This window comes from Elgaria multicarinata, chromosome 2 (genome assembly GCF_023053635.1).
Source record: "Elgaria multicarinata webbii isolate HBS135686 ecotype San Diego chromosome 2, rElgMul1.1.pri, whole genome shotgun sequence".
In the NCBI taxonomy this organism is placed as follows: Eukaryota; Metazoa; Chordata; class Lepidosauria; order Squamata; family Anguidae; genus Elgaria; species Elgaria multicarinata.
Window position 1 is genome coordinate 2,177,272 of NC_086172.1, and position 18,062 is coordinate 2,195,333.

The 18,062-nt window shown below is 45.6% G+C and overlaps 1 protein-coding gene across 3 annotated transcripts in view; it reads right to left on the reverse strand.

The window, feature by feature from the left end:
• CD2AP (CD2 associated protein) overlaps positions 1–18,062 on the reverse strand; it is a 125,178-nt gene that overhangs the window by 48,763 nt on the left and 58,353 nt on the right. For all 3 annotated transcript variants that reach the window (XM_063115913.1, XM_063115910.1, XM_063115912.1), the window contains exon 10: positions 3,999–4,035. In XM_063115913.1, the coding sequence (XP_062971983.1) occupies positions 3,999–4,035 (37 nt within the window). The remainder of the gene's footprint in view (positions 1–3,998; positions 4,036–18,062) is intronic.

The following is an 18,062-nucleotide window of genomic DNA, read 5'->3' on the forward strand; positions in this document are numbered from 1 at the left end:
TTGGATGTTGGATTGTTAGAGCCATTGTGGATGGAGCGGACCAGGATTGGTAAACAATTTGTAATAGGGCAGGTACACCGATACTGCAGCGTCGGTGTAAACGGCATCGAAGACCAGGTCTTTGATATGCTCTACTTGCTGTTGTGCTTCTATCCCCAGGCTCTGCGCCATATGCAGTATCTGGTCCGAAAATACGCCAAGCTCCTCGGATAGTGATGCTCTACCCTTTGGTGCGACCATGTCTCCTGGAGACGGAATGGAGGGAGTCGGTGACGATTCAGAAGAGGTGTCAGATTCGTAGTCATCAGGTGAGTCTGGGGGTGGGGATTCCGGTTGGTTAGCTGTTGGCTTGCCAGCAGAGGGGCTGTATGCCGTTCACTCGGCGGGAGTGGAGGAAGTGGAGGGCAGGTTGCCCTAGGTCAGTTCAGAGATGTTCCACGTGGTGATACCGGCGGTGGTGGTATAGGTATCCAAAAGGTTTGTTGAAGTGTTGGATGGGATGGTGGTGGTTGTAGGAACCGTTCTCTTTGGTACGGGACCTGGCATTCTTGGTAATTTGGCCAGTAGTCATGGTAATATGGCGACTATTAGTGGCGACCATAATCATTATCCCAATTCCTGTATGGGGACCTAGATCGGTTGCAATGGGCTCGATAATCAGTGCGATAGTAATATTTTGACTCTCATTCCGTTGTATGGGGGTATGGGGGAGATCAGTATCGAGGGCTCGACTGTCAGCTCTGAGGTGAAGATGGAGTCCGTCAGTGTCAAGGAGAGGGATTTTGCATCTCTCGGCTCGGAGGTACTGATCAGTCCCTAGAAAGATCTTGGGATCGATTTTCCCTTGGTGTAAGTGATGGTTGTGGTGGAGAGACTTCTCTGGCCTCTCTCTCCGCGCACTTGAGATGGGCTCAATGATGAGCGAAGGAAGTGGTGATCTCACCAACGCTCTAATGGGGGATTCCATTAGAGGTGGTGGAGGCAGTACAACTATTTTTGTTAGTTTCTTTTTCTTTGCCAGTGGTTCCTCCGAAGTTCTTGGGTTTTTGGCCTTTTGGGCCAATTTCCTTGCTACCGTCTTAGTGAGGAAAGAGCTCGTGTGACTCTCACTCAAAGGTTGGGACGGTGCGGGAGCCAATTGTTCTTTGGGTGTTATGTCCGCCATTGCCGTAGTTGATTTTTGGGCGTCAACTGCTTGAAGAGCCTTTTGCCAAAGGATGGATTTAAGTCTATCAGCTCTGTTCCTTCTTGCTTGTTTGGAGAAGGACATGCAATGCTTGCAGGTTTCAACAACGTGCAATTCTCCCAAACAGAGTAGGCATAAAGTGTGACTGTCAGAAGGCGGCAGCTTACTGCCACACTGGATACACTTGGTGAAAGGGGCCTTAAGGGCCATGCGCTCAAAAGCGAAACTAGATGATAATAAACTTTTTTTCTTTTTCTTTTTTAAGAAAAGAAGAGAAGAACAAAGGGGAAAAAGAATAAGGATTAAGAATAACAAACCAAGTCTTTTTTCTCAGCAGGCCTAACTAAAGACCGAGGAAGTCCCTGATGAGGCAACCTAGACAGTGGTCGAAGAGGAGCTGAGGGATTAGGTGGGAACATGGTACATATACGCACAACGGTAGGGGAGGAGTTCTGCCTAAAATGCTTCTCAGATATTGGAAGTCCCGATCGAGACTCTGCACAGGCGCAGAGCCCCCCATGAAGTGTGATGCACAGAGACCACAAAGAAGAAACATTAGTTATTATTAAAATATTATCATAATCTACACCAGATCTGTCTAATATATCTAACTACACAAAATAGACACTCCCTGAGAAAAAGAAGTTGTTCTGAAACACGTGGGAAGTTCATCCTTAATTAAGAAAAATAATTCCATAGCACTGCCAGTGATGTAAAACTTTTCTATATAAGATTTCCTTTATGAAGTTCGAGAGACTAAATCAGGAACATCGATTTAAGAACGATAACATCATCACAACCTTCAATGTTACTTCTTTATATACTAACATATCCCACAAAGACGGTCTCTTTGCATTAACACACTTCTTAAACAGTAGAGCCTCTAATGAACCCGGTACTGGTGTCTTAACATTCACGGCTAAGTTGGTTCTCACTTGTAACAATTTCAGTTTCAATGGTAATCGTTATTTACAACTCCAAGGTACAGCAATGGGAACATGTATGGCCCCATTATATGTCAATCTATCTATAGGACAACTAAAAAACACACATTTATGTGCAGAACTTCTACTTGCAAGCCTTAGCATATGATGGTGTTACACAGATGAAACTTTTGTCATCTCAGACTAAGGATGAGATAGCTTGGAGATTTTTACCAACAACTAAATTTAACAGTAATACCACAACTGAAAACATCAAAACCCGTCAAATTGTCATAGACTTATACTGTAAACCAGCAGACTCCCACCTGCACCTTAACTTCATGTCATCCAAACCATCTAAAAAAACCCGTTATATATAGTTTGGCTCTTAGGATAAAATGAAAAATGCATTTGTAATAACAAAGAACTCTTCTCAAGAAGATGTAACAAACTTAAATAACTTCTCCAACAATGCGGATACCCTAGTCACCTTACTGACTACATCAATCAAGCATCAGTATTATCCAGGAATAACCTTCTTTATGAAGCAAAGGCTAACGCTTTGAAAGAAAATCGCATTCCATTTGTTGTGGGCTACCATCCTGCTGCCCCTAATGACCATGAGATAATTGAAGATAGTTACCCTATTATATCCTATTGTGCTCATTTAACAGAAGCTATTCATTCTCCAGCATGCTTTGCATTCAGAAAACCACCCAATCTGAGAAAAATTTTAGTTAAATTTGCACTTAAACAAGATTACAACCCAGGATCATACCATTGAAAAACATTACCTGCAGTCACCTGAAGATACCACTTCTTTCAGGAGCACAATTACTAACAAAGTGTATGGCACTAGGCAATCGTTTACATGCACCTTTACTTGTGTGGTTTACTTAATTCAACGGGGCCAACATTGACCATGAGTCTGTTGGACTCCCCCTCTCCTCCCTCACCACTTGCCAGACCGCCAACCTGCAGGACTTACACAACCCATAGGATTTACTTCCTCTCTGCTATAGATTTAGTGTAGTAAACTACAGCGGCTGGAAATGGCAGCCCAGAAAGAAAGCTGTAAACTACAGAAGCCAAGAGAGGAGGCCAGGTGGCTCACCAGTCCGCATGGAGGTTCAGGTAAGTCCCGTGGCCAGGCAAGAGGGTATGGGGCAGTGGGTGGCCACTGGGCTGAATTGGCCTGAACCGGTTCAACTGCTTCGGGCTGAGGTGGCCCAATCTAGCGCCGAGGCAGATTTGGGCCAAATCAGCCCACTTCGACTCAGATGCGAGCTTCGGGGTTGAGGCAAAGCATAGCCCTATTCAAATGGCCTTAATTTGGAGGGTAATTCATGAGCATTATACCAATCATACATCTCTTTTTTTCCTCCTAAATATCTTTCAACTTCAGGCATTTTAAACAGCCACTCCTGATACTTATTTAATGACATAGCTATTGATGAGGTGGAAGCTGAAATGTTTAGCTTCATTTTTTAAAAAATACTCTGCTGTTAGTTTTTTTTTAATCTTTTATAAATATAAATACACACACACTACAAAAGCAGCATTTTACCTTAGAAAAAAGCTGGCCCCATAACATTCAAGGTATCACACGGAAGCAGTTTATGCATGATATTGGGGATTATTCCCCCCCTCGCCACCACCAAAGGCGTAATGCAGTGCACAGCATGAGCTCACAGATCTCAGCCACAGCAGTTTAATGCAGTTTAATTATGTTTAATTACATTTTAATGTTGGGCAATACTACCCCAAGTAATGTTATAAACTGAAAGGCAGAATTCTAACAAAAATCCAAATCTCCAAGAGAAATGTACCTTGGAGTATTTCCCCACAATACTTAAACAGGCTCCAAGTCAATTCTTCCTCTTACATACCTGGACCTTTTGCAGGAGGTGGCGGTTTCTTTGGCTTCTGCAAAGAGAACAAAATACTCATATCTAAGAAAATTCAATTATTTCACAGAAGAATGCAGAAAGTTATGCTGAATGAGCCACTATAGATAGTGAGCTTTTCCCCAAGCATAACCAACAACTCCACTCTGTCGATTATTTGCACCAGGGTTAGGAGTAGCTCTGAATGTAGACTTGGGTTTCTGGATATACCCAAGGATCTGAATCATCAGCTAACATGACTGGTTGGTGAGAAAGAGGAGGGGGCAGAGAGGTGGAGGAATAAGGGTGGGAGAATCATCTTCCCCTCCCCCTCCCCGCCCGCTATCCTTCACTCAACATCTTCTTACTCTGCACAAGAAGAGCTTCCACTCCCTACTTGGTCAACATAAGGGTGATGGGACAATGTGAAGAAGGTTCAATTAATGCTGGCAGCTCTAACATTGCTGTTTGGAAATTAAAGACAGTGTCTTTAAAATAAATGAAAGTGTCAAGTATGTTTTTAAAATCTATAGTATAAATGTTAACTCAACTTTATTTCAGGAAAGGAAGGCACTCTGGGACATCCTCTCTCCCTAGCTAGAAAGCACGGCCAACTAGTTGAATAGAAAACTGTGTATTTACTATGAAGTTCCGTTCCCTAACCAGTACGAAGGAGACATCCATCATGGGTTATCTACTCCCACCGCCCAGGTCAAGAAGGATCATGTGACCAGGGTGTTTGTTTTGGTCCTGCCTTCATGCCTCTCTCAACCAGTTCTTTTTTAAGCTGAGCTTTAAGACAGACTGTTAGTTTAAGAAACCAATGGTGTCAAACCAAGATATATAAATGTAATAAATAAATAATGTAATATATAAATAATAGTAGAAAAACGTAGATGAAAGGGCAGTGCTGGGCTGAAAACAACAGGATGAAATTTAATAGGGATAAATGCCAAGTTCTACATTTAGGAAATAGAAACCAAAGGCACAGTTACAAGATGGGGGATACTTGGCTCAGCAATACTACAAACGAGAAGGATCTTGGAATTGTTGTAGATCACAAGCTGAATATGAGCCAACAGTGCGATATGGCTGCAAGAAAGGCAAATGCTATTTTGGGCTGCATTCATAGAAGTATAGCTTCCAAATCACGTGAGGTACTGGTTCCTCTCTATTCGGCCCTGGTTAGGCCTCATCTAGAGTATTGCGTCCAGTTCTGGGCTCCACAATTCAAGAAGGACGCAGACAAGCTGGAGCGTGTTCAGAGGAGGGCAACCAGGATGATCAGGGGTCTGGAAACAAAGCCCTATGAAGAGAGACTGAAAGAACTGGGCATGTTTAGCCTGGAGAAGGGAAGATTGAGGGGAGACATGATAGCACTCTTCAAATACTTAAAAGGTTGTCACACAGAGGAGGGCCAGGATCTCTTCTTGATCTTCCCAGAGTGCAGGACACGGAATAACGGGCTCAAGTTAAAGGAAGCCAGATTCCAGCTGGACATCAGGAAAAACTTCCTGACTGTTAGAGCAGTACGGCAATGGAATCAGTTGCCTGGTGAGGTTGTGGGCTCTCCCACACTAGAGGCCTTCAAGAGACAGCTGGACAACCATCTGTCGGGGATGCTTTAGGGTGGATTCCTGCATTGAGCAGGGGGTTGGATTCGATGGCCTTGTAGGCCCCTTCCAACTCTGCTATTCTATGATTCTATGAGTGAACAGGAGTTTGGCAGGGGAGGTCAAAGCGGAGGTCGCTAACAAAAACTATGCTTTCTTGCAACACACTCATATAGTAGGGAACTCTGTTGTTAACCTTCAGGAAGGACAGGACAAAGCACAGGCAATTCCAATAGAATCGGAAAGGCAGAAACAAAAAAGAGTAGAGACTACGAACGAAAGGCGTCTCCAGTGGTGGTGACCTGCAAGGGTGGGGCAATGTTTGTTTTCCTGCCTGAGATAAACATGGTGTACAGGTACAACAAGTGCAAGCTGGTTGCACTATTGGAAGAAAAAGTGAGTGTACTTGAGTGGCGAGTACCCACCCTCCAAAGAATAAGAGGAGACGAAGATTTCTTAGAGAAAACAGTGGAACTGCAACAGCAAAGAGAAGCACAGGAGGCGGAAGACACTCTGCACCAGTGGAACCACTAGAGGTATGGAACTACTACGCTTTCAGGTACTGGAGGATGAGTCTGCAGGATAGTCTGCAGAGGAAGAATTGCAGGGGAGGTCAGGAGAGGTCAGTCCAGCAGAGGCAACAATACCAGGGCCTACGACAAGAGGAAGAGAAGAGTAGTCATTGTAGGAGACTCCCTGCTGTGTGGGGCTTGAAACCCAAGTATGTAGCAAACACCCATGGACTCGCCAGGTATGCTGTTTCCCTGGAGGACAGCTTAAAGATATGATTGAAGGGTTGTTGAAGTTCATAAAGCCTACTGACACATATCCTTTTTTTCTCATCCATGTGGGAACAAATGATACAGCCAAGCCAAGTTACGGAGAAATCATGTCAGACCTTAAAGCTTTGGGAGGAAAATTCAAGAACTTTGGGGCCCAGATAAGTTTTCTTGTCCATCCTTACATTTCTTGGAAGAGGAATGGAAAGGGAAATAGTCCGGGTGAACAACTGCCTACGGGGGAGGGAGATGTAAACTTGGAGGCAACAATGGATGAGGGCTTATGCACCATAATAGAGAGAAGAGATCTAATAGCGCCCAAAATCAGTCTTTACAATAATGTAGGAAAAGCCAGACTATAAAGCACATGGTCTTTGATGTCTATATTAGGGATGTGCTCCGCTTCTAATCGGACCGGTGAATTAGAAGCGGAGCGGGTTGCTTCACCTGCCCTTAAGGCGGAGGCCAAGAGAATTGGGGGGCCGGCGAGGCATGGCGAAGAGGATCGAGGTGAAGGCGGATCCTTCGCCTCAATCCAGAGCTCCGTTGGAAAGGTAAGTGGGATTTACCGGGCCCTGCTGCTGTCGCTGTCGCCCATGTGGCGACAGCGGAAGGGCCCAATAAACCCCCCCCTCCTCTCCCTTACCTGCGTCCGTCCACGGTCCCTCGGCTTCTTCAATTGAGCCCACGGTTCAACCAGGAAGTCTAGGCCACACTTGCGGCCCAGACTTCCTGGTTGAACCGCGGGCTCAATTGAAGAAGCCGACGGACCGCGGACGGAGGCAGGTAAGGCCCCCCTCTCCCTTGGTCCCTTACTGGGCTCTGCCGCCGTCACCGCACGGGCGGCGACGGCGGCAGGGCCTGGTAACCCCCCCCCCCGCCTTCCTCTCCCGGCCTTACCTGGCGCCACTCACCTCCAATGCGGAGCGGGGGGTCCGTGCACACCCCTAGTCTATATCCCAGAATACGGGAAGCAAACAGAATGACTTCATAGGTATAACTGAAACTGGGTGGGATGACTCCCATGAGTGGAATACAGCAATTGAAGGGTATAATTTGTTCAAAAAGAACAGAAGAAATAGAAATGGAGGCGGAGTCGCACTATATGTTAAAAGTACTTATCCCTGCACGGAAATACAGGCAGGTGAGCCTGGGAGCTACATCGAGAGCATCTGGATTAAAATAAATGGGGCAAGGAATAAAAGGAGCATGACAGTCGGAGTCTAGTACTGACCAACCAATCAAGGAGAAGACGAGGATGAACCTTTTAAAAAGCAAATTGCCAATATTTCAAGTAAGTATGATGTAGCTACAGCTTTGGAGAGAAAAGGTAGAAAATCCATACAATTAAACAATCTTTGTTGTTGTTGTTAATTCGTTCAGTCGCCTCCGACTCTTCGTGACTTCATGGACCAGCCTACACCAGAGCTTTCTGTCAGCCGTTGCCACCCCTAGCTCCCCCAAGGTCAAGTCTGTCACCTCCAAATATCATCCATCCCTCTTGCCCTTGGTCGGCCCCTCTTCCTTTTGCCTTCCACTTTCCCTAGCATCAGCCTCTTCTCCAGGGTATCCTGTCTTCTCATTATGTGGCCAAAGTACTTCAGTTTTGCCTTTAATACCATTTCCTCAAGTGAGCAGTCTGGCTTTATTTCCTGGAGTATGGACTAGTTTGATCTTCTTGCAGTCCAAGGCACTCTCAGAATTTTCCTCCAACACCACAGTTCAAAAGCATCTATCTTCCTTCGCTCAGCTTTCCTTGTGGTCCAGCCCTCGCAGCCATAGGTTACTACGGGGAATACCATTGCTTTAACTATGCAGACCTTTGTTGTCATTGTGGTGTCTCTGCTCTTAACTATTTTATCGAGATTTGTCATTGTTCTCCTTCCAAAAAATGTCTTCTGATTTCCTGGCTACAGTTCAGCTGGGATACCGTCGTCTCCTGCTGCCTTGTTATTAGCAATGATTCTTAAGGCCCATTCAACCTCACTCTTCAGGATGTCTGGCTCTAACTCACTGACCACACCATCTTGGCACCATGTTGGCAGAGAAGCAGTTAACTGAGCACATGCAATTAAGCCTAGCAGCCTAGCAGGGAAGCTGATTATTGGGGAACTGTGATTGGCCGCTGTGACTTTGAATTTGAGACTGTGCTTCGCCTCTTCCAGGTACTTGAGTCTCCAGTTGGCAGAGAAGCAGTTAACTGAGCACATGCAATTAAGCCTAGCAGCCTAGCAGGGAAGCTGATTATTGGGGAACTGTGATTGGCCGCTGTGACTTTGAATTTGAGACTGTGCTTCGCCTCTTCCAGGTACTTGAGTCTCCAGTTGGCAGAGAAGCAGTTAACTGAGCACATGCAATTAAGCCTAGCAGCCTAGCAGGGAAGCTGATTATTGGGGAACTGTGATTGGCCGCTGTGACTTTGAATTTGAGACTGTGCTTCGCCTCTTCCAGGTACTTGAGTCTCCAGCTTGCTGGAGGCGCGAGAGCACAAGGGCTCTCGGCCTGTGGCTCTCAGCCGTGGGCGTGAAGCCGCCAAGCAGAACTCCTTACCTCAGAGGTAGAACCCCAGCCCCGGACCGGTCTTCACCACCTCTGCTACAAGACATGCTCTCCTGCACTGTCAGGTTATTAGTCTGGCAATGTGACTGCCGTAACATACCCCAGCTGTTTGCACTTCACTATACCTACCTTCTTGCTTGCTAACACTGGTCTTGGCCAGGCTAGCTCTGGCTAATCCCGTCCTGCGCATGTCTTACTTCCCTGCCTACTTGCTATCTCTCTCCCCATTTCTTCTCCTAATTCCTTTCTCCTCATATCTGTTCCCTATGGCTCGCTCCAAGCTCATCTCTCCCAACTTAGTTCCTATTCGGTGTCTCCCCCCCTCACAGCTGCCTTTCTCATGCTCCTTATGGAACTGTCGCTCTATTGCTTCCAAGGCCCCTGTCATCCAGGACTTGTTCTTCTCTAGATCTCTCCACCTCCTTGCTCTTACTGAAACCTGGCTTCCTGCCCATGATACCGCCACCTCTGCTGCCCTCTCTCTTGGAGGACTCTCTTTCTCTCACTCGAGTCGCCCAGAGGGTCGAGGTGGTGGTGTGGGTCTTTTATTATCGAGTTTGTGCCAGTTCCAACCTCTTTCCATTCCACCTTCACACTGCTTCTCCTCCTTTGAGGCACATGTGGTGAGACTCTTCACTCCGCTGCGACTGCGTGTTGCAGTTCTCTACCGCCCCCCTGGCTCATCCTCTAAATTTCTCTCTGATCTCGACTCGTGGCTGTCCTTTCTCCTCTCTGACAACTCTCCTACTCTGATCTTGGGTGACTTCAATATCCATGTGGATGACCCTCACGATGCTGCAGCTCTACGATTTCGCTCCTTATCTTCCTCTTACGATCTTAAGCTCTGCTCTGAAGCACCCACTCATTCCCTTGGACACTGTCTGGATCTTGTCCTCACTCGGAACTGCTCTGTCCTGGACTTTTCTATTGCTGACTTTCCTCTGTCAGATCATCATCTAGTCTCTTTCAATATCACTCACAATCCCCCTCCTTCACGTCCCGCTTCACGCCCTTGTCGTGACCTGCATTCTATCAACTACGAGGCTTTTTCTCAGTCTTTAGCCTCCTCTCTCCCTTCTGTCTACACAGCCGTCTCCTTGGACTCAGCCGTCTCCTCCTTATCTTCAACTCTTGATAATCTTGCTCCATCTACAACTCGGATAGTTCGCCCCTCTCAACCCCAACCGTGGCTCACCTCTTTCCTCCGCTACCTTCGCTCTTGTTCCCGGGCAGCCGAACGCCTGTGGCGTAAGACCAAGGACTGGGCGGACTTTGTCCACTACAAATTTGTTCTCTCCTCCTTCTCTTCTGCCATTTCACTGGCCAAACAGCAGCACTACTCAACGTTGATCCAGTCAAATGCTAAGCACCCTCAGCGGCTCTTCGCGTCCTTCAATTCTCTTCTGAAGCCTAATCCGCCATCTCTCCCCGCCTCTCTGTCTGCCAACGACTTTGCCTCTTTCTTCAATGCTAAAATCCAAACTATACGCTCAGATCTAGCCAACTCTGCTCCGCTTCCAGCTCCTGCCCCTCACCTGTCAGTTCCTCCTTCAACTCTCTCGGCGTTCCCTTCGGTCTCAGCTGATGAACTGTCTAAAATACTGCGCTCATCGAAGCCTTCCACTTGTTCCCGTGATCCGATTCCCTCTCACGTCTTTATTAATCTTATCCCCGCTATTCTCCCGTCCTTGCTTCACATCATTAATTCTTCTCTGTCCTCTGGTTCATTTCCTTCTGCTTTTAAACATGCTACAGTCTCTCCCATTCTCAAAAAACCCACTCTTGATCGACTATCACTGTCTAACTACCGACCTGTCTCCCTCCTGCCCTTTGTCTCAAAGATCCTGGAACGTCTGGTCTACTCTCGTTGTCTTGACTTTCTCTCTAATAACTCTGCTCTGGATCCCTTTCAATCTGGCTTCCGTCCTTTGCATTCCACTGAAACAGCCCTTACCAAGATCACCAATGATCTCCTTACTGCCAAGTCTAAAGGCCATTATTCCATTCTTATTCTCCTTGATCTAACCGCAGCCTTTGACACGGTTGATCACGATCTTCTCTTAGATTCCCTCCATGACCTTGGACTCTGTGGCTCTGTCTATAACTGGTTCGCCTCCTATCTAGAGGGTCGCTCTTTCAGCGTGTCGGCTAACGGCAGCTCGTCCTCCTCTTTTCCCCTTTCAGTTGGGGTTCCGCAAGGCTCGGTGCTTGGCCCGTTGTTGTTCTCTCTATACATGCTGCCCTTGGGCAAGCTTATTCAATCTCACGGCCTCCAATATCACCTGTATGCCGATGATACACAATTATATCTTTCATCTCCGGAACTTTCTCCAGATGTTCACGATCGTATCTCAGCATGTCTTTCAGATATCTCAGCCTGGCTGCTTCATCGTCGTTTGAAACTTAACATGGCAAAGACTGAATTGCTTGTTTTTCCTCCTAAACCTTCTCCTCACCTCTCATTCTCTCTTACTGTCAACGATGTCACGCTTACTCCGGTCAAGGAAGCTCGTAGTCTTGGCTTTATATTTGACTCCTCGCTCTCCTTTACTCCTCACATCGAGGCTGCAGCTAAATCCTGTCGTTTCTTCCTATATAATATTGCCAGGATTCGACCATTTTTGTCTGTCTCTTCTGCCAAGACTCTCGTTCACGCACTGGTTATCTCTCGGCTGGACTACTGCAACCTTCTTCTCTCTGGCCTTCCTTCGTCTCACATCAGTCCGCTGGTCTCTGTCCACCACTCTGCCGCTAAGATCATCTTCCTGGCCCGCCGCTCTGACCATGTCACTCCACTTCTGAAATCTCTTCATTGGCTTCCAATTCACTCCAGAATCCAATATAAACTTCTCCTGCTGACCTTCAAGGCTCTTCACGGTCTAGCTCCTCCCTATCTCTCCTCTCTCATCTCACACTATCGCCCCGCCCGGGCTCTCCGCTCCTCTGATGCCATGCTTCTCGCCTGCCCAAGGACCTCCACTTCCCTTACTCGGCTTCGTCCTTTTTCTTCTGCTGCCCCTTACGCCTGGAACGCTCTTCCAGAACACTTGAGAACTACAAACTCAATCACTGCTTTTAAAACTCAGCTAAAAACTTTTCTTTTCCCTATAGCCTTCAAATATTGAGTTTGTTCTGACTCTATACTATTAGCTTTACCCTACCCGGTGCCTGTTTACACTTCCCTGTGCCTGTTTGCATTCTCCTTCCCTCTTTATTGTTAACTACAACTTATTAGATTGTAAGCCTATGCGGCAGGGTCTTGCTATGTACTGTGTTATCTGTACAGCACCATGTACATTGATGGTGCTATATAAATAAATAATAATAATAATAATAATAATCTGACCGATCCCCAATATTATTATCCTTCCTATACAGATCTTCCGTATATTCTTGCCACCTTTTCTTGATCTCTTCTGTTTCTGTTAGGTCCTTGCCATCTTTGTTTTTGATCATACCCATTTTTGCCTGGAATTTACCTCCGATGTTTCTAATTTTCTGGAAGAGGTCTCTTGTCCTTCCTATTCTATTGTCTTCTTCTACTTCCGCACATTGCTTGTTTAAAAATAATTCCTTATCTCTTCTGGCTAACCTCTGGAATTTTGCATTTAATTGGGCATATCTCCCCCTATCACTGTTGCCTTTTGCTTTCCTTCTTTCTTGGGCTACTTCCAGTGTCTCAGCAGACAGCCATCTTGCCTTCTTGGTTTTCTTTTTCTTTGGGACGTTTTTTATTGCTACCTCTTGGACAATGTTGCGAACTTCTGTCCATAGTTCTTCCGGGACCTTATTTATTAAATCTAGTCCCTTAAATCTATTCTTCACTTCCACTGCATATTCATTAGGAATATTAGAATGTAAGCCTATGCGGCAGGGTCTTGCTATTTACTGTTTTACTCTGTACAGCACCATGTACATTGATGGTGCTATATAAATAAATAAATAATAATAATAATAATAATAATAATAATAATAATAATAATAATTAGTGAGCTCATATCTAACTGATCTGTGGGTCTTCCCTATTCTCTTTAGTTTGATTCTAAATTGTGCAATAAGAAGTTTGTGATCTGAACTACAGTCAGCTCCAGGTCTTGTTTTTACCATCTGTATAGATGTCCGCCACCTTTGGCTGCAAAGGATGTAGTCAATCTGATTTCGGTGTCAGCCATCTGGTTAAGTCCATGTATAAAGCCGTCTTTTAGGTTGTTGGAAGAGAGTGTTTGTTATGCACAGTGAGTTGTCCTGGCAGAATTCTATCAGCCTATGTCCCGCTTCATTTTGTTCTCCTAGACCATGCTTACCTGCAATTCCAGATGTCATTTGACTTCCCACCTTGGCGTTCCAGTCTCCGGTAATGAAAATAACACCTCTTTTTGGTGTATTATCCAGTAGGTGCTGCAGATCCTCATAGAACTGATCTACTTCTGCTTCTTCAGCATCTGTGGTTGGGGCATATATTTGGATCACTGTGATGTTAAATGGCTTACCCTGAATTCGAATTGAGATCGTTCTATCATTTTTTGGATTGTATCCAAGCTCTGCTTTAGCCACTTTATTATTAATTATGAAGGCTACTCCATTTCTTCTGTGATCCTCTTGTCCGCAGTAGTAGATCTGGTGGTGATCTGATGTGAAGTGGCCATTCCAGTCCATTTCAGTTCACTGACACCCAATATATCTATATTTAATCTTGACATCTCACCAATAACCACATCCAATTTGCCCTGGCTCATAGATCTTACATTCCAGGTTCCTATGGTGTGTTGATCTTTAGAACATGGGATTCGTCGTTCACCACCAGCAGCGTCTGCCGCTAGCCGTCATTTCGGCTTTGAGCTAGCTGCATCATCAAATCTGGGGCTAGTTGAACTTATCCTCTGTTCCTCCCCAGTAGCATTTTGACCATCTTTTGACCTGGGAGTCCCATCTTCCGACAGTATACCGACATATCTCTGGTTGTACTGATCCATTTAGTTTTCACGGCAAGAATACTGGGGTGGGTTGGCATTACCTTCCCCAGGGATCGTATTTAGTCTGACCTCTCTACTATGACCTTCCCATCTTGGGTGTCCCTTCATGGTTTAGCTCATGGCATCCTTGAGGTGCTCAAGCTCCAGCACCACGACAATTTTATGCCCTTTTTGTGATCTTAGAATCATAGAAATCATAGAACAGCAGAGTTGGAAGGGGCCTACAAGGCCATCGAGTCCAACCCCCTGCTCAATGCAGGAATCCACCCTAAAGCATCCCCGACAGATGGTTGTCCAGCTGCCTCTTGAAGGCCTCTAGTGTGGCCTTCAACCTCCCTAGGTAACTGATTCCATTGTCGTACTGCTCTAACAGTCAGGACGTTTTTCCTAATGTCCAGCCGGAATCCGGCTTCCCTTAACTTGATTATTCAAGTTATTCCGTGTCCTGCACTCTGGGAGGATCGAGAAGAGATCCTGGCCCTCCTCTGTGTGACAACCTTTTAAGTATTTGAAGAGTGCTATCATGTCTCCCCTCAATCTTCTCTTCTCCAGGCTAAACATGCCCAGTTCTTTCAGTCTCTCTTCATAGGGCTTTGTTTCCAGACCCCTGATCATCCTACTTGCCCTCCTCTGAACACGCTCCAGCTTGTCTGCGTCCTTCTTGAAGTGTGGAGCCCAGAACTGGACACAATACTCTAGATGAGGCCTAACCAGGGCCGAATAGAGAGGAACCAGTACCTCACGTGATTTGGAAGCTATACTTCTATGAATGCAGCCCCAAATAGCATTTGCCTTTCTTGCAGCCATATCGCACTGTTGGCTCATATTCAGCTTGCAATCTACAACAAGATGAACCAGTGTAATAATTTCAAACGAGAGAGATCCTGATGACGGGGGAACGGAGCAATTGTCCAACGCTTTGTCCTAAGGGCGGTGTATAGGCATCAGGAAGGGCTTGCTGGTGCTCCAGTTCTTCAACCAAGACCTACTGCATGTGCTGATGAACAGAGCAGGAAATGTCCTAGAAGAGGATTAGAAATGGAAAGGAAAATACTCTGGGTGAATAACTGGCTACAGAGGTGGTGCCAACGTGAGAGATTTGGATTCCGGGACCACGGGCTACGCTACTTGGAAGATGAACTGCTGGCAAGGGACAGGTTGCACCTCACAAGGGCTGGAAAGAATGTGTTTGGCCACAGCATGAAGAACTTGATCAGGAGGGCTTTAAACTGAATCTTACGGGGGTGGGAGATGTAAATTTTGAGGCAACAATGGATGAAGGCCAATGCACCACAGTACAGAGAACAGCTCCAATAGTGCCCCAAAATAGTGTCTGCAACAATGTAGAAACAAAGCCAGACTATAAAACACATGGTCTTCGATGTCTATATACTAATGTGCAGAGTATGGGAAACAAACAGAACGAACTTGAACTCTTAATACATGAAGGCAAATACGACCTGATAGGTATAAATGAAACTTGGTGGGATGACTCCCATGACTGGAATATAGCAATTGAAGGATGTAACTTGTTCAAAAAGAACAGAAGAAATAGAAAGGGAGGTGGAGTTGCACTATATGTTAAAAATACCCATCCCTGCACAGAAATACAGGTGGATGAGCCTGGGAGCCGCATCGCGAGCATCTGGATTGAAATTAACGGGGCAAGGAATAAAAAGAACATGATAATTGGAGTCTACTACCGACCACCCAATCAAGGAGAAGACAAGGATGAAACTTTTGAGAAACAAATTGCCAGTGTTTCAAGGAAGGCTGATGTAGTAGTGATGGGGGACTTCAATTACCACAATATCTGTTGGGAGACAAATATTGCCAAAAGCGGCCCTTCCAAGAAATTCCTGACATGTTTGGGTGATAACTTTCTCCTACAGAAAGTGGAGGAAGGATCTAGAAGACTGGCAATCCTTGACTTGATATTGACCAATAGAGATGACTTAGTGGATAAAGTGGCAGTTACAGGAACGGGGGTGGGTGGGGGAGTGACGACATCATACTTGAATTCTTGATTTTAAAAGAAGCACAAGCTGAGTGTAGCCATACACGTACTCTGGATTTTAGGAAAGCTGATCTTAATAAACACAGAACTATGATAAGTAAGGTCCCATGGCAAGTGATCCTAAGGAAAAAAGGAGTCCAAGATGGGTGGGAGTATTTAAAAAAGGAAATTTTAAAGACACAATTACAAACGATTCCAACAAGGAAAAAAGACAGAACACAACAGAAGAAACCAATGTGGCTTCACAAAACGCTTAGAGACGACCTGAAAACAAAAAAGGATTCTTATAGAAAGTGGAAGGAAGGCCAGGCTACAAAAAAGAGTACAGATAGGAGGCACAGAAGTGCCGAAATGGCATCAGGAAGGCTAAAGCTGAGAATGAGCAGAGCCTAGCGAGGGATGCTAAAAGCAATAAAAAGGTTTTCTTCAGATACATGAATAGTAAAAGACAGAAGAAAGAAATGGTGGTTCAATTGCTTAACGAGGATGGCAAATTGATAACAGAGGACAAAGAAAAGGCTGAAGTGCTCAATTCCTACTTTGTCTCAGTCTTCTCCCAAAAGTGGGTCTATGACCCCCCTGGAAAAAGTGAAGCAGAAGTTGAGGGGGCAGGATTGCAGTTTGAGATTGATAAACAAATGGTCAAGGAACACCTAATTTCTTTGAATAAATTCAAATCTCTAGGGTCTGAAGAACTGCATCCTAGAGTAAGGAAGGAGCTAGCAGAAGAACTCTCAGAACCTTTGTCTATTATCTTTGCAAAATCATGGGGGACGGGTGAGGTGCCGGATGACTGGAGGAGGGCTAACGTTGTCCCTATCTTCAAAAAGGAGGAACCTGGGAACTACAGGCCAGTCAGTCTGACATCCAACCCTGGAAATTTTTTGGAGATTATAAAGAAGTCAGTCTGTAAGCATCTTGAAATCAATGCAGTGATTACTAGAAGCCAACATGGATTTGTCAAAAACAAATCCTGTCAGACTAATCTGATCTCATTTTTTGATAGGATAACCTCCCTTGTGGACTGTGGGAATGCTGTGGACGTCATATATCTTGACTTCAGCAAAGCTTTTGACAAAGTACCACATGACATTCTGATTAACAAACTAGCCAAAAGTGGGCTAGATGGAACAACTATTAGGTGGATCCACAGTTGGCTACAGAATCGGACTCAAAGAGTACTTATCAATGGAACCTTCTCAAACTGGGGAGAGGCAACGAGTGGGGTGCTGCAGGGCTCAGTCCTGGGCCCAGTGCTCTTCACCATTTTTATTAATGATTTGGACGAGGAGGTGCAGGGAACGCTGATCAAATTTGCAGATGACACCAAATTGGGTGGGATAGCTAATACCCTGGAAGACAGAAACAAACTTCAAAGTGATCTTGATAGGCTGGAGTGCTGGGCTGAAAACAAGAGAATGAAATTTAATAGGGATAAATGCCAAGTTCTACATCTAGGAAAAAGAAACCAAATGCACAGTTACAAGATGGGGGGGGGGGTACTTGGCTCAGCAATACTACAAACGAGAAAGATCTTGGAATTGTTGTAGATCACAAGCTGAATATGAGCCAACAGTGCGATACGGCTGCAAGAAAATGCTATTTTGGGCTGCGTTAATAGAAGTATAGCTTCCAAATCACGGGAGGTACTGGTTCCTCTCTATTCGGCCCTGGTTAGGCCTCATCTAGAGTATTGTGTCCAGTTCTGGGCTCCACAATTCAAGAAGGACACAGACAAGCTGGAGTGTGTTCAGAGGAGGGCAATGGGGATGATCAGGGGTCTGGAAACAAAGCCCTATGAAGAGAGACTGAAAGAACTGGGCCTGTTTAGCCTGGAGAAGGGAAGATGGAGGGGAGACATGAGAGCACTCTTCAAATACTTAAAAGGTTGTCACACAGAGGAGGGCCAGGATCTCTTCTCGATCCTCCCAGAGTGCAGGACACGGAATAACGGGCTCAAGTTAAAGGAAGCCAGATTCCGGCTGGACATCAGGAAAAACTTCCTGACTGTTAGAGCAGTGCGACAATGGAATCAGCTACCTAGGGAGGTTGTGGTCTCTCCCACACTAGAGGCATTCAAGAGGCAGCTGGACAACCATCTGTCAGGGATGCTTTAGGGTGGATTC